Source organism: Brassica napus, chromosome A9 (assembly GCF_020379485.1).
Source record: "Brassica napus cultivar Da-Ae chromosome A9, Da-Ae, whole genome shotgun sequence".
In the NCBI taxonomy this organism is placed as follows: domain Eukaryota; kingdom Viridiplantae; phylum Streptophyta; class Magnoliopsida; order Brassicales; family Brassicaceae; genus Brassica; species Brassica napus.
The window spans coordinates 40,030,149-40,044,683 of record NC_063442.1 but is presented as its reverse complement, the minus strand read 5'-3'; the positions used below and the strand labels follow the sequence as shown (position 1 = coordinate 40,044,683).

Below are 14,535 nucleotides of genomic sequence, written 5' to 3'. Positions count from 1 at the left end.
TAATTGATGGCCGACGAAACCTAATTTCGTTCTTCACTTTTCGACTTCCATCTCTTACCTCTTCCATTTCTCTTCTTTCCAAATCCGTTTCGAGGAGTAATTTCACCGTTGACGTTCCCACTTTTTTCTCTGCCTTCTTCGTCGGTTGGTTCTCATTCTATATAAGCAGATGATTAGCGGGGGATTGAGTAAGGAGGATTAGGATGCTCTGGTCGCCGGAAGTTGCAGGGATATCCGTAAAATCCATTAGATTCGTCTTTCGGCCACCATAGAAGAAAGGTTCTTTTTTTTCTTACGATCGTTCTCGAATATGATATTAAGTAGTTAGGATTATCAATGTATCCATTCTTTGCTTATCCAGCGAAATCCCCACCTTCGGCAGCGTCGTATATTATAGAATAAACTTCAAGAAACTGTTGTTTTTAGGATAAATATGTTATGTTCTCATCTGAAATCAACGCCATGTTTCTTTTCTTAATGATTTGATGCATTCATGCACATGCTGTAGGTTATTGGTGCTGTGATTCTACGAAGATCTGAGAGAATGAGAATCAAGATTGTTCCAAAGACCAACCATAGGAATCAGGGGATTCAAAAAATTTCCCGCACGAAGTCTTTCTCTAACAAGGTTTTCTTTCTACATATTTTTCTTATTTAATCACAAATTAAGGTGTAGATTCCTATTAATTTTTTTTGTATAGTATTTTAAGAAAAAAGATATATCCTATGTCGTTAGTCTTCACTTTTGCTGTTTTTCCAGAGCTTAAAAGATATATGCACATGTAGCTCGGTTCTGTTCCTGAGTAACCCAAATATCGTAGAATGTGTTTACACTACGGGAACTGAGATAGCGAACAGGGCTAAAGTAAATTGTATCCAGAACAATTGGGCAGTAAACGTTGTAAGTATGCTTTGGTTTTTATATATACTCTTTTATTCAATTGATTGTTTTAAAGTTGGAATGTATCAGCAGGTGGATGATGATCAATGATCAAACATATCAGAGAGTACAAAAGGTATGCTATAGTGATGCTGACAGTTTTTTTTTAATTCGAATTACTGAGATTTTGTTTGCCTCTTGGCTCTTGATCTTAAAATTTAACCAATATTTGAGAATAGGGATTAGGTACCAGGCCATTTCTACTGCTCAGCGAGAAGAAATTTTTTGCCCTTCACCAGGTTACTTAGAACCAAAATGGTTTCTGGAATTGAAGGGGTTTTCTTCTCACCTTTTTCTTTAGGAAACATTTATCGTACTACTGTGATTATAGATTATAAACTTTTTGAATGTCAGAGCTTCGCCTAAGTTTATGCTTCTTTCAATAGTGTTCTTTAAACAGCTTATGAGCCAACATCTGTATATGTGTGTATGTGCTTGTGATCAGCATGTTGCTATGATTGTACACTTTTTCTACCTCTTGAATCAACCAACGGAAAATAAGTATAACCAAGTCCTGCTCTTTGTATATTAGAGTTTTGGCTTATTGTTTGGAGATTTGAGAGTCTCTTTTTTCTACGTGTATTAATCTATATTCTGCAGTATTTTACTGTCTTTGCTTTCACTAATGTATATATTAAATTAGTTATATATGCAGAAGAAACAACAGAGATTTTTTTTTGACTAATGAAACAACAGAGTATTGTTATGAAGAACACCAATGACGCGACAAGAAAAACAAAACCCAAGTTTCTTAGAAAGCAACACATTATTTTCTATTAGCAAAACACCACGAATTCCGTCAATAAATATTAGCATCTTGCTTTTCTTCATAAGATATTAACATGAATAATTCATAAGTCACAAGTTATACCTACTAATAAATAATTAAAATTTATAAAACTTAAAAATCTGCAAAATTTATTATAGATGACACGCTACTATTTTACATAAATGTATCATTTATTATAGATTTTAAATAACTATAAATTCATAGCAATTCAACAAACTCAATTAATTTTCTTAAAAATTATAATTCATAATTGTCAACTAATATTTCTTTATATTAATTAATGTAAAATGACACCATAATGTTTTACATAAATGTATCATTTTATCATAGATTTTAAATAACTATAAATTAATATCTCTATTAATTTTCCTAAAAAAGAAAAATTAGAAAAATAATATTTAGCAGAGAATAACATATAATACTTAGTAGAGATATCTGCACGACATAAAAATCTCATGGAAACCATTCTATTTTCTCAACTTTTAATTATGGATTTTCAGAAAATACACAATAAGCAATTAAATGTTTACCTTTTATCAATGTATTTGCAAAAATATTTATCAGATCCAACACTTTTGAAGTTGAAATATTTTTCATGCATACTTCTAGAAAAATTAGTTTTATTGGTAAAACTAAAAAAAAAACATTAGCCACTAATTAAGTTATACAAATCTGAAAGAAAGAGGGAATGAATAAGTTAGGAAATCAAAATTTAAAATGATTTGAGTTTAAACCTGATTTTTTATACTGTAATAATATTTTGAGTAATGTAACATGTGTGTGTTTTATTATTATTTTTCATTTTACATATAATCATGTAAACTTCATTATGATAATTTATATTTTTTGCTGTTTCCAATATATATAAAGTAACTATTCTAATATGAATAAATTAATATTTTCAAACAGCTAACAATTTATAAAAATAAATCCGGGCGTAGCCCGGAAAAGTCTCTAGTATTGTTAAACGTGAAATGCACTGAACCCTAAATCAACTGAAAGTAAATTACAAACATTTCACCATTTACAAATATATAGAAGTATAGTTTTCTTTTAAATCCTCTGACGACATATATTAGCAATCATATTTACAATTTATATGCAATTTAAAATGAATTCACTTATATAAACATCAAACAATCACATATAACCTTGCCACAACAATAAATTATAATGAAACAAGAAAATAATGTAAACCAAATAAACGTATATAATTCATGTAAAACGTGAGTAACTATCTAATTTTTTTAATAAAAAACAAATAAAAGGAAAGGTTGCCAGAATTGACAAAGTCAGTGTGAGTTGGGTTGTCATGGTCGGGTTATTAAATACCAAGACCAAACCACGTCATTTCTTCCTTCTCTATACTATTAAGAGTAGACTAGTTAGACACCCTGTCTTGTCTGTCTGGTGGATATCAAGCGGCTGTTCATAACAATCGGAGGATGGATTTCTTTATTTCAAACAGAGAGAAGTATGGCAACAGAGCAGGTTAGTTTTTTTTTTTCTTCTAACCGGATTAGATTATATGAGTGGCAACCAAGACTAAACTGGTGTATGTCTATCTGCCTTCAGGATTGTTCGGTCACAAAAGTGCTAGCAAGAGCAATCCTTCGAGTCCTCCTCATCCCACTGAGGGTCGATCATCTCCGCCGGTGTCTTATTACGGCATAAAAAGATCGGAATCAGAGTATGCATTCCCAATCTCTGATAACCATACTACTCACTGGAAACAACAACAACAACACGCCTCTGAACGCGTCCCCAATTCCCACCACCGACCTCCTGTCTACAGATATAGCACGGTAGTGTGTACTATCGACTCCCTTTGCGATTGCAGTTTTCTATCACTTTTCATGGTTTTGATTCTTAGTTTTGTACTCCAGCCCGAGCGTCCTAGAGAGAATGGCAAAGAAAGAACAGAGGCCATTTTTTATGAACCCGATGCGGACGTGACCCCAAGGAGCGAAGCTTCCTTGAGCCCCTTTCGATCTGCCAGAACCCGCACGGTACTCACTCATTTCTGCTTCATCCATAGCATAGATGAGGAACAATTTGAACAAAATGTTTGTTGGTTGTTTGGCCTATAACTGCAGCCTGATCGCCGTAGGAGGTCTACCGACTTCAGCAGAGAGCTGCACGAGAGAATGCATGAGACAGAGGCCAATGTGAGCCCCTTTCATCCCTCCAGAAGCCGCTCTCCAGCTCCCAACAACACGGTACTGATACTGAATCTTGTGTGTGTTTATTACATTCTTGTCATTTAAAACCAAATAAATGAAAAACCAGCTGTTCTCTTTGTATTAGCAGCAAGAATTTCGAGGGAGAGACTACAGTAGAGAAAGGTATGAGGCAGAGGGCCATCTAACTTCGCAGAGGAGCGCTCCTTCGAGCCCATTTCATCCATCCCGAAGCCCGCCGCACACAAGGGCAACGGTGGGTGCACCAAACTCTCTTTACGCCTTTGTTAACCAAACTCATTCTCAGATTTTTTGCTCTTCTTAATTAGTTGCAGCCTGAGAGATACAACAAGGGTAAAGATCATTACGAGGCAGATGCAGATGTCACACCGCGTAGCAGCCCTCCCATGAGTCCTTTTCATGGGGCCACCAGCCGCTATCCACCACCACCATTTTACTCATCCAGCGACGACGACGAAGACAACCATTCCACCACCTACCTCTTTCCAGAGATTTCAACTGGACATCGTTCCAGGGGAGTCTCTGGGAGTAGCACGGTGCGTTTTTTTACTACATCTATTTAATACCAAAAAAATAAAAATATGTTTTTTTAACAAATAAACAAAAATATGCTTAAAAGCCAAATAATGATGTGCAGCCGGTTCACTACAAGTACCAGATGGCCACGGCCGAAACCTACGAGCAAGACAGGCAGTTCGAGCCGCCAGAGCTGCCCGACGAGTCCGAGAGCTTCACGATGCAGGAGATCACCAAAATGCGCGGACTCGAGAGCTACGAGGAAGAGACACAGTCGGATGCCTACGTCTCGGTCGCTAACTACAAGGTGCGGCATTGCGTGTCCGCCACGCTCCAGGCTATCATGGACAAACACGGAGACATAGCCGCCTCGTCGAAGCTGCAATCCACGTCAACAAGGTCGTTTTACCTAGAGTCCCTGGCCGCGGCCGTGACGGAGCTGAAGTCGACGGCGCTGAGAGATCTGTCGAAGACGCGCGTGGCCGAGATCGCGGCGGTGGTGAAGGACATGGACTCGGTCAGAATCGACGTGTCGTGGCTCAAAACGGCCGTGGAGGAGCTGGCGGAGGCGGTGGAGTGCTTCGGGGGGTACGAGGCTGCGAAGATGGAGAAAGAGGAGTGCAGTAAGGGTATGAAGGAGGGGAAGGTGGAGATGGAGGAGCTGAGAGATGAGCTGAAGAGGAGAGAGAAGGAGATGAAGGAGTGTAGGGAGAGGGTGACGGCGATGGCTGGTAGGCTAGGGCAGCTAGAGATGAAGGATTCGTGGGTGACGAAGAAGCTTGAGCTGTTCCAGAGCAAGGTCCATAAATTTGACGGTGAAGCTGTCTTCGTGGAGGTCTAGATCATATTATAATTCGAATATTCAAATTCAAAACCGTATATGTTTTAGATCATGTTCAACAAACACTAGACTTATGTTGCATTCTACTCTGTTATATCGTACTAGTGCTTCTTAATAAAATAAAAAAATACAGGTATGATTGTTTGATTGAGTTAAGAGTAAAATTAAGAAAGGAAAAAATGGTTCACCTTTAATCACTCTATTTTCAAAGAGAAGAAACCATGATCCTGAACAATGTTCAAAAAGAGAAGTTAGTAAGTTGACCAACCAAATCAAACCAACATAATACTCCAAAGTTGGGAAAAAAACTTGGGATAAACAAAAAACAGAAGACCATAAGTTAGTAGTAACACTAGCGATTACAGATTTAATCAATAAGAGTCGATCTGACACTAAAAAGCTTTTCTTGATATCTGAGGAAACAATTTTGGATCTTGTCCAAAAGGGGCTGACAAGCCGACTTCGACATCATTTTGGTCGTGAGTGGCATCCTAGATACTTAGGGCCTGACTGGTTCAACCGCAGCGGTTGCGGTTGCGGGAGTTTGCGGATGCGGGTGGTTGCAGTTTCTAGCGGTTTTAAGAGATTAGTACGACTGGTTCTGCGGTTAGAAATTGGTGCGTTTGCGGGATACTTATGACTGGTTAACTACCAATTGCAGCAACAGTTAAATAATAAATTAACAATATTTACATTTTATACAATTATAAAAATATCAAAAATAATAATATTATAATAAATATAAAATTTATATTTAGAAAGTTATAGTTTAAATTTTTTAAAAATATAGAAAATATTTTTATTTTAAAGTTTTATAATATTAATTAAAATTTAATTGATATATTTTAGCATTTTTATCATTTCAATTTAATTTTTTTATTGAATTTTTTTATTTTTGTATTTATATTGTTTTGGAAAAAAAATAATTTTTTTTATCCTCCCGCAAACGCCCGCAACCGCAAACGCTAGCTGGAACCAACTTTTGAATTTATGAGGTTCAGAGCGATTTGGAGCGATTTGGAGCGGTTTAGAGCGGTTTGAACGATTGGTGAAAACGCCAGCAACCGCTACCAACTGCAAAAGCTGCGTTTGCGGGTGGTAGCGGGAAAACCAGTCATACCCTTAATTGGCAGCGTTGAGACTGAAAGACAAGCCGCTATAGCTGAGTTTTCCAAAGCTTGCTTTCCTCTAATAGTAGCAAACACACACACAAGTGACTCAGGGCATTTCCGATGAGACTTTATTTTTTCCTCTATAATTTACATAAAAATAGAATAATTCTATTATAGTGTAATTTTTGCTTCAATAGTGTTACTCTATAATAGAGTTACTCTATTATAAGTTACTCTATTATAGAGTGAAATATAGAGAAATATCACTTTTTCACTCTAATAACAGAGTAACTCTATTATAAAGTAACACCATTGGAGCAAAAATTACGCTATAATAGAGTTACTCTATTTTAGTGTAAATTATAAAAAGAAAAATAGAGTAGACCATCTGCAATGGTTCACCCTATTTTTCACTTTAAAATAGATTCACTCTATAACAGAATTGTGATATATGCATTGATTGGTAAAACATTAGTATTAGCATTATGCTCTACATTATCCAATCAACAATTGTTAGAAAAACATTTAGAGAAGCATTTACTAAATGCTAATGCTCTCCAAATGTTCTCTAGCCAATGCTCTCATATGAAGCTTTTAGAGGAGCATTTGCATTTAAAATTTATAAAATTAAAGAAAATATATAATTAATTTATTTATTTTATTTAATACTATCATAAAATTATTTTTATATCCAGAAAATAAAATTTTGATTTCTAAAATTAATTTACAATAAAAACATTTTTTTAAAATAGTATTTCACATTTAAAATATAATTTAATTTATTTTAAATGTGAAAAATTATTTTTAAAAATATATATTTTAATTATAAAATTTATTTTAAAATAATATTTTTTATATAAACATATTTTTTTAATTATTAAATAACATAAATTATTTATATATCTTTTAATTTTATATGTTAATATATTTATATATATACATATATTAGAAATATATTCATTAAAAATAAATATATTATAATTATATACTAATTTTTATAATAATTTTAAATAGCATACTCATAATGCTCTACCAATCATCATATTAAACAGTTTAGCAAAAGCATACAACTCCTGCAGCATGCTGCTTTTATAGCATACTGCTACTGCTAATGCTAATGCTCTACCAATCAAGGCCATACTCAAATGATACTTTATTTTAGAGTAGAAAATATAGTGATGAACAAACAAAAAAACAACTTACTCTATATATAGAGTAAACTCATTTTTACTATATTAGACCATCTCCAATGGTACACTAAAAAAAATATCTCTATATTTCACTCTAAAATAGAGTAACTCTATTATAGAGTTAATTTTTTTCCAATGGTTCACTTTATAATAGAGTTACTCTATAACAGAGTGAAATATAGATTAATGTTATTTTTTTACTCTATATTTAGAGTGAAAAAACAACATTACTCTATATTTAATTCTATTATAGAGTAATTCTATTATAGAGTGAACCATTGGAGAAAATCCAATTCTATAATTGATGTACTCTATTTTAGTGTGAAATATATAGAAATTTTTTGTGTGTCATTGGAGATGCCCTATTTTAGTGAAAAATAGAATAACATTAGAGCATGATTACTCTAAACTCTATTTTAGAGTAGAAAATATAGTGAGGTTGGAGATATCCTTAACAATATTTATATACTGCCCTAACATATGAGCAAATTCATAGAACACTGTAGAGTGCCCCTCAGTCATTCTGATTTACCATCCATGAAAACAAAAATATTGACATCAAGACTTAAATGGGAGAGATTTACCTCATGACAATGTATTCTTGAAACTGATACGAAATCTTAACATTAATATAAAAATAACTGCATTAGGCAAATATAATACTGAGAAATAATACACAAAGAGAAAAACAAGTGGTGTTTACGTAACTAATAATTTGTTATATCTTTGGTCATGTTTTGGGAAATTTGTTAGAAAACACAAACCAGTGTTCTGAAGTTTCTTTTGCTTGGTATGAGACTCTAGCGGCCTCTTCATATTATTGTAGTCTCTTCTGTTTTGCATGAGAGCAGACAGTTAATGTAGTTTTTTAAGTGGGGGTTGAATTCCAGATATTATTTAAACAAAAACACGTTTTCATAGTCAGCGGACATTGCAAGACGAAATTTCTCCAACTTTTTGCCAAACTGAATCCAATACCAATATTAGTATATACCTACCTTGAGAAATATCTACTTTGCTTTTTTCTTTGTTATAACAGAAGACTAATGGTTATTTGCTCTCTAGGAACCCCAAGTGGGTTAAAGTGTTCTTTTATTAGAAAGAGAGTTCAACACGTCTTTGATGAGTGGGGGTCTTTAAAACACGTTTTATTTTTCCCTTCTTATCCTCTTATATTATATTTAAGTGGGTTTTGGCTTAAAAGAAAGATCTTTTCAGTGTTTCTGTTCGGTGTTCTTATCGCTTTTGAATCTGGGTTGTAGAAAAAAAAAAAAAAACACCTACTTCTTCTAGTTCTCGTCTGCAAATATGTCTGTGGCTATGGATCGGGCCTTAATGGCTTTGTCCCTGGATGAAGAAGATGAGGAGCCTTTTACCATGCCAGATCGTCCGGGATTCACTTCCATAGAAGAAAATCGTCTCAGTATCATGGGGAGGTCTTTAAACCCGGAATGCCAGCGTATGTCGGGGTTGATCATCACTATGCCTCGAAAATGGCAAAAAGAAGGAAAAGTTCGTGGTATCGCCTTATCTCGAGAGAGGTTTCAGTTTATCTTTAATTCTGAACATGATCTTCTTGATGTTCTGGAAAAAGGGGTTCAGACTTATAATGAATGGGCGATGGTGCTTGAGCGTTGGGTAGAATACCCTCCGGAGGATTATCTTCAGTTTATTCCTCTGTGGGTGAGGATCAGCTATATTCCAGAGGAATATTACACTACTGAGGCTTTAACAACTCTTGGAGACATGATTGGAAGAGTCATAGTGGTGGCGTTTGACCCTCTGAAGCCTGTCACCCAGGACTATATCCGTGTTCAGGTGCTGTTCAATGTGGCCAACCCGTTAAAGATGTCCAGAGTTATAAATCGTAAGGGTGGAAAGACGGCGACCATTCATTTTGATTATGAGCAGCTGCAGAAGAGATGTTTTACTTGTAAGCGTCTCAATCATGAAAAGAGCATCTGTCCGATTGAAATCAGGAAACGTCAAGAGGAATCTCAAGCTAGAAGAAACAGAGCTAAAGTAGCGTTACAGAAGGCCCCTGCTGCAACACTAAATCTGGAGGATCCTCTTTATGGTGTTCTGGAAGAGTCTCAGGTTGGCTTGGATCAGCTTTCAGGGAGACCAAGAATCGCAAAAGAGGTTATGGATGAAATGAGGAGGTATATGCTGGCTGATACAGGGGAAGACAGAGCAATCAAGGTGGATAAATTGAGAAGTACAGTCAAAGAGGCTGAAGCTGATCCAAGAGCTCAACGTTCTGTTCTGCGTTTAGAAGCTGCCCCCATGGTTACTTCTGATTTAAACAAAGGAAAAGGGTTGGTATTTGATTACAGTGAGAAAAGTCAAAAGAAGGTCTCATTTGATTTAAATGTCAATCCCAACAAGCTTATGGCGGGAGCGTTTAAAGCCTTCAAACCTCAGGTCACTCTTAGTGAGCCGGTGTTGGAGCTTGGTTTCTTCGACGACAGTAGTGAAGCCAGTGTGCATAATCCTTTCTTTGATAGTTCAACGGTTTTCCGTGTAGGTTCCCCTGAGCCTAGATCTTCCGGGACTATCAAGAAGAGTAGTTATGTGCGCAGGCGTCCTCCTAAAGGGTTAAGGAATAAGTTATCTTCAGGTCTGATGGTACAACAATTTGATGATGGTGAAGACAGAAGAGAGGGTAAGCAGGAAATGAGTAGTAGAAAGAGGAAGAAAGTGGTGCAAGAAATGGGTGGAAGGTCAAACAATAAGGCGCAATGCCTTAAGGCGATCCCAAGTGAGGGATCGCCCAACGCCCAATGAGCATAATCAGCTGGAATTGTCAGGGCTTGGGGCGGCCTCAAGGTCTGACAATTCAACGTCTTCGGGAGATGCGTCAAAAAATCTTCCCGGAGATTCTTTTTTTGATGGAAACGAAGAACTGTCGCGATGTTTTGGTAGATACTCAGGTGTGGTTGGGGTATGATCGTGTTTATACAGTTAGCCCTGATGGCCTTAGTGGAGGCCTTGCCCTTTTTGTAAGAAAAACATGAAGATGGATGTAAAATTTGCAGATAAAAACATTTTGGACTGTTTGGTACAGTATGGAGAGATTACCTTTTTTCTTTCTTGTATATATGGAGATCCGATCATCGAGGGGCGTAATGAGGTGTGGGAAAGACTTAACCGAATTGGAACTAATCGCAAAGAACCGTGGTGCCTCATTGGGGACTTCAATGAGATTCTAAATAATGAAGAGAAATCAGGTGGTCCAAGACGGTCTGAGGCTTCTTTCTTGCCCTTTGCAGACATGTTGAAGAATTGTGGTATGGAGGAACTGTCTAGTAGGGGCGACAAGCTGACTTGGGGTGGCAAAAGATGGAATAAATGGATTCAGTGCGCCTTAGACAGGAGCTTTGGAAATGAAGAATGGTTCAAGATATTTCCGGGCTCGAACCAAATTTTTTTGGAGAAGCGCGGTTCTGATCACAGACCTGTTTGGTTAAACTTCTATGCTAACCATGAGGCTTTCAAAGGTCAGTTCAGATTTGATAAGAAGTTCCTAATCCAACATGATGTGAAGAAACAGATTAGCATAGCTTGGGCGAGGAACTGTAATGGTCGACATCAATCAGTGTCTCAGAGAATAAGAAATTGTAGAAATGCTCTCAGCCGGTGGAAGAGACAATCTGTCTACAATTCTCAAGACAAGATTCGTTTGTTGCAAGAAAGACTAGAATGGATGCAATCAAGAGATTATCCTTGTTTTTTCATGATTAATATCATTAAGAAGGATTTGATTAAGGCCTATAAGGAAGAGGAACTCTTTTGGAAACAAAAGAGCAGGGATAAGTGGATGATTCATGGGGACCGTTGCTCTAAATTTTTCCACTCTTCGGTCAAAACAAGCAGATCCAGAAACCTGATTGATAAGTTGAAGGACAAGAATGGAAAGGATCAATGGTCGGAAGGCGCCAAAGCTGAAGTTGCTATTGACTATTTCTCGACTCTTTTCCGTTCTTCTAATCCTCGGTCCTACACTCCAGTGCTGGAAAGTATGGTTCCAAAAGTCTCTGATTCGATGAATGACGTCCTCTCAAGAGACATTTCTAAAGAGGAGGTTAGGGAAGCGATCTTTTCAATTGATCCAGACAGTGCGCCTGGTCCTGACGGCATGACTGGACTCTTCTTTCAACGGCATTGGGATCTTGTAGGAGAGCAGATCACCAGTGAGATACAAGAGGTCTTTCAGACGGTTTCTCTCCCTAGAGATTGGAACTTCACATACATTTGCCTTCTTCCCAAAATTAATGACCCGGAGTTCATGAAGGATTTAAGGCCCATCAGTTTATGCTCTGTGTTGTACAAATCCGTCTCAAAAATTTTGGTAAGAAGGCTTCAACCTTTCTTACAGGACATTATCTCGTCCAATCAATCTGCTTTCGTTAGGGATCGTCTCATATCTGATAACATAGTCATAGCACACGAAGCGGTTCACGCCCTCAAAAGGCATCATCCAATATCTCAGGAGATGATGGCGGTGAAAACCGATATGTCGAAAGCATACGATCGTGTGGAATGGAGTTATCTTAGGAGTCTGATGTTGGCACTGGGATTTAGCTTGAAGTGGGTTGACTGGGTGATGATGTGTGTTACATCAGTATCCTTTGCGGTTCTTATTAATGATCAACCATTTGGGTTGATAAATCCACAGAGAGGATTACGCCAAGGCGATCCGTTGTCACCATTTTTGTTTGTTCTCTGCACTGAGGGGCTTACGCATCTACTTAATGTGGCGGAGAGAAATGGTTTGATCAGTGGAATGCAATTTTCAGAGGAGGGTCCAACTATTTCCCATCTCTTGTTTGCTGACGACAGCTTGTTCCTTTGTAAAGCATCAGTGAGCGAAGCTTCAGTGCTACAAAGAATCCTCACTTTCTATGGTGAGGCTACTGGGCAGACAATTAACCGTGAGAAATCTTCCATTTCTTTTGGTGACAAGGTCGGTGAAGAATCAAGAGCAGCAATTCAACATACTCTTGGTATTTCCAATCAAGGGGGAGCAAGCAAATATTTGGGCCTCCCAGAGTGTTTTTCGGGTTCGAAGGTTGATCTATTTTCTTATCTGAAAGACAAAACTCATGGGAAGCTTGACGTTTGGTATTATAAGCACCTCTCGCAGGCTGGGAAAGAGGTATTGATAAAGTCTTCTGGCTCCTCGCTTTCGACCTTTGCTATGTCATGTTTTCGTCTCCCCAAATCTATCATTGACAAACTCACCAGCATGTTAGCGGCCTTTTGGTGGGGAGCTGAGCCTCATCAACGAAAGATTCATTGGGTAGCATGGGAACGTTTGTGCCTTCCTAAGGACCAAGGTGGTCTTGGTTTCAGAGATCTTGAAGCTTTCAATCAAGCTATGTTGGCCAAACAAGCGTGGAAAGTATTATCTCAACCGGATTCGATGCTTGCGAGATTCCTGAAGAGTAGATACTTTCCTGATGGTGAATTTTTGTCAGCTCCCTTAGGTCTTAGGCCGTCTTACGCTTGGCGTAGTTTGTTGCATGGCAGAGAGCTTCTGACAAAAGGCATTATTCGCAGAGTGGGTAATGGACAAAAGACTAGAGTATGGATTGATAAATGGATTGATGATCCAGTGGAAGGTATGCGAGCTCCTTGGATTAAGAACTACTTTTTCGATGTGAACCTGATTGCGAGCTCTCTGATTGATTCCTCTACTCGCTTGTGGAATCCAACGGCTCTGTGTGAAATATTTGTTCCAGGAGATGTTCAGATGCTGTTAAAGAATCAGCCAGCTGTTTTAAAAGAGGATTTTTATTCTTGGAAGCTGACTCGAAGTGGTCAATTCTCTGTTAAAACGGCTTATATCTTAGCCTTTGAAGAGAAGACTAGACTATCTCAACCAGAAGCTTTTAACCAACCTTCTATTAATCCGCTTAAAGAGAAGGTTTGGAAGGTCTTAACGGTTCCAAAAATCAAAGTTTTTCTGTGGAAAGCATTAAATGGTGGCCTATCTGTAGCGGAGCTTATGGAAGCTAGAGGAATGAAGGTGGACAGTGGATGTCAAGTATGTGGAGGATCAACTGAATCTATCAATCACATTCTCTTCGAATGTCCTCTTGCAAGACTCGTTTGGGCTATCTCAGGTATCCCCAATCCCGAAAATGGATTCCACCAAACTTCGATTTTTGTAAACTTCAGTTATCTGCTGAGTTTGGAGAAGAAACGCAAGGTGGTGCCAAATTCTTTTAGAGTTTGGCCATGGATCTTATGGTCATTATAGAAGTCGAGAAACGAGCTCTTGTTCAGAGGTTTTACTCCAATTCCTTCAAATGTTATGTTGCGTGCCAATCAAGATGCCGATGAATGGTTTGAAGCGCAAGTGGTGGAGGAAAAAATTCTTTCCGAAACTCAAGTTAATATTCAGAAGAGAAAGGAGAAGTGGAAGCCGCCACCAAAAGATTGGTCTATGTGCAATGTTGGATTTGATTGGAATAAATCCAAAAATCTTGCGGGTGGTGGCTGGGTGATTCGTAACGAGAGAGGTGTTGTGCTTTGCCATAGCAGAAGAGCGTTCAGTAATATCCAATCTAGGGATCAGGCTAAGCTTGTGGTGATTCTTTGGGCTTTGGAGAGTATGGAGAGTCACAGAATGTCCCATATCATCATCGCTGGTGAATTCTGTGAAATGTTTGGAGCTGTTGAAAGACCACAAGCATGGCCTTCCTTCCTTCACTTTGCAGGTGAAATAGGAATCAGTATGGCAAGAATTGTTGGTTGTAAGCTGCAAGTGGTTAGCAGAGAAGCGAACAGAGGAGCATCTTTCATTGCTCAAAGCGTTACTAAGCAGGGTTTGGTGAGATCATATGTTCAGACTGGTTATCCTCCTTGGCTTTTTGAATTCTTTGTCAATGAAAGCCGTTATCTCTGAAGTGATTCTCATGGGCAGTTAGTTATGGTGTT

The 14,535-nt window shown here is 37.6% G+C and overlaps 3 protein-coding genes and 1 long non-coding RNA gene across 11 annotated transcripts; all 4 read left to right on the top strand.

The window, feature by feature from the left end:
* LOC106370080 lies at positions 1 to 1,408 on the top strand. Its single transcript, XR_007316655.1, has 5 exons — positions 1 to 279; positions 509 to 628; positions 761 to 901; positions 971 to 1,016; positions 1,120 to 1,408. It is a non-coding gene; the product is annotated as an uncharacterized LOC106370080 (long non-coding RNA).
* Positions 1,409 to 3,012: 1,604 nt separating this feature from the next.
* On the top strand, positions 3,013 to 5,435 carry LOC125578548. Of its 8 annotated transcripts, none has more exons than XM_048741563.1 (7): positions 3,013 to 3,221; positions 3,306 to 3,535; positions 3,617 to 3,739; positions 3,827 to 3,949; positions 4,041 to 4,166; positions 4,246 to 4,467; positions 4,569 to 5,435. In XM_048741563.1, the coding sequence occupies exons 1-7, from the start codon at positions 3,176 to 3,178 to the stop codon at positions 5,286 to 5,288; spliced, it is 1,590 nt and encodes a 529-aa protein (XP_048597520.1). In that variant the 5' UTR covers positions 3,013 to 3,175; the 3' UTR covers positions 5,289 to 5,435. The 8 variants fall into 8 exon arrangements, with proteins under 8 accessions (XP_048597520.1, XP_048597516.1, XP_048597518.1 ...); XM_048741559.1 differs by having other exon boundaries at positions 4,551 to 5,435; XM_048741561.1 differs by having other exon boundaries at positions 4,240 to 4,467.
* A 3,463-nt stretch (positions 5,436 to 8,898) lies between these two features.
* On the top strand, positions 8,899 to 10,377 carry LOC125578228. The gene has a single exon (XM_048740570.1). It carries the CDS (start codon positions 8,899 to 8,901, stop codon positions 10,375 to 10,377), a length of 1,479 nt encoding a protein of 492 aa, XP_048596527.1.
* A 232-nt stretch (positions 10,378 to 10,609) lies between these two features.
* On the top strand, positions 10,610 to 14,503 carry LOC125578227. The gene is made up of 2 exons (XM_048740569.1): positions 10,610 to 13,639; positions 13,856 to 14,503. Exons 1-2 carry the CDS (start codon positions 10,610 to 10,612, stop codon positions 14,501 to 14,503), a joined length of 3,678 nt encoding a protein of 1,225 aa, XP_048596526.1.
* The last annotated feature ends 32 nt before the right edge of the window (positions 14,504 to 14,535 follow it).

Excerpts from the sequence above, each read along its gene's own strand:
- LOC125578548 (XM_048741556.1), top strand. The coding sequence starts at position 3,176 with ATGGATTTCTTTATTTCAAACAGAGAGAAGTATGGCAACAGAGCAG. Across the intron at positions 3,222-3,305 it reads GAAGTATGGCAACAGAGCAG|GATTGTTCGGTCACAAAAGT; the intron begins GTTAGTTTTTTT and ends ATCTGCCTTCAG. Across the intron at positions 3,536-3,616 it reads CTGTCTACAGATATAGCACG|CCCGAGCGTCCTAGAGAGAA; the intron begins GTAGTGTGTACT and ends TTTGTACTCCAG.
- LOC125578228 (XM_048740570.1), top strand. The coding sequence starts at position 8,899 with ATGTCTGTGGCTATGGATCGGGCCTTAATGGCTTTGTCCCTGGATGAA.
- LOC125578227 (XM_048740569.1), top strand. The coding sequence starts at position 10,610 with ATGGATGTAAAATTTGCAGATAAAAACATTTTGGACTGTTTGGTACAG. Across the intron at positions 13,640-13,855 it reads AGGTGGACAGTGGATGTCAA|AAGTCGAGAAACGAGCTCTT; the intron begins GTATGTGGAGGA and ends TGGTCATTATAG.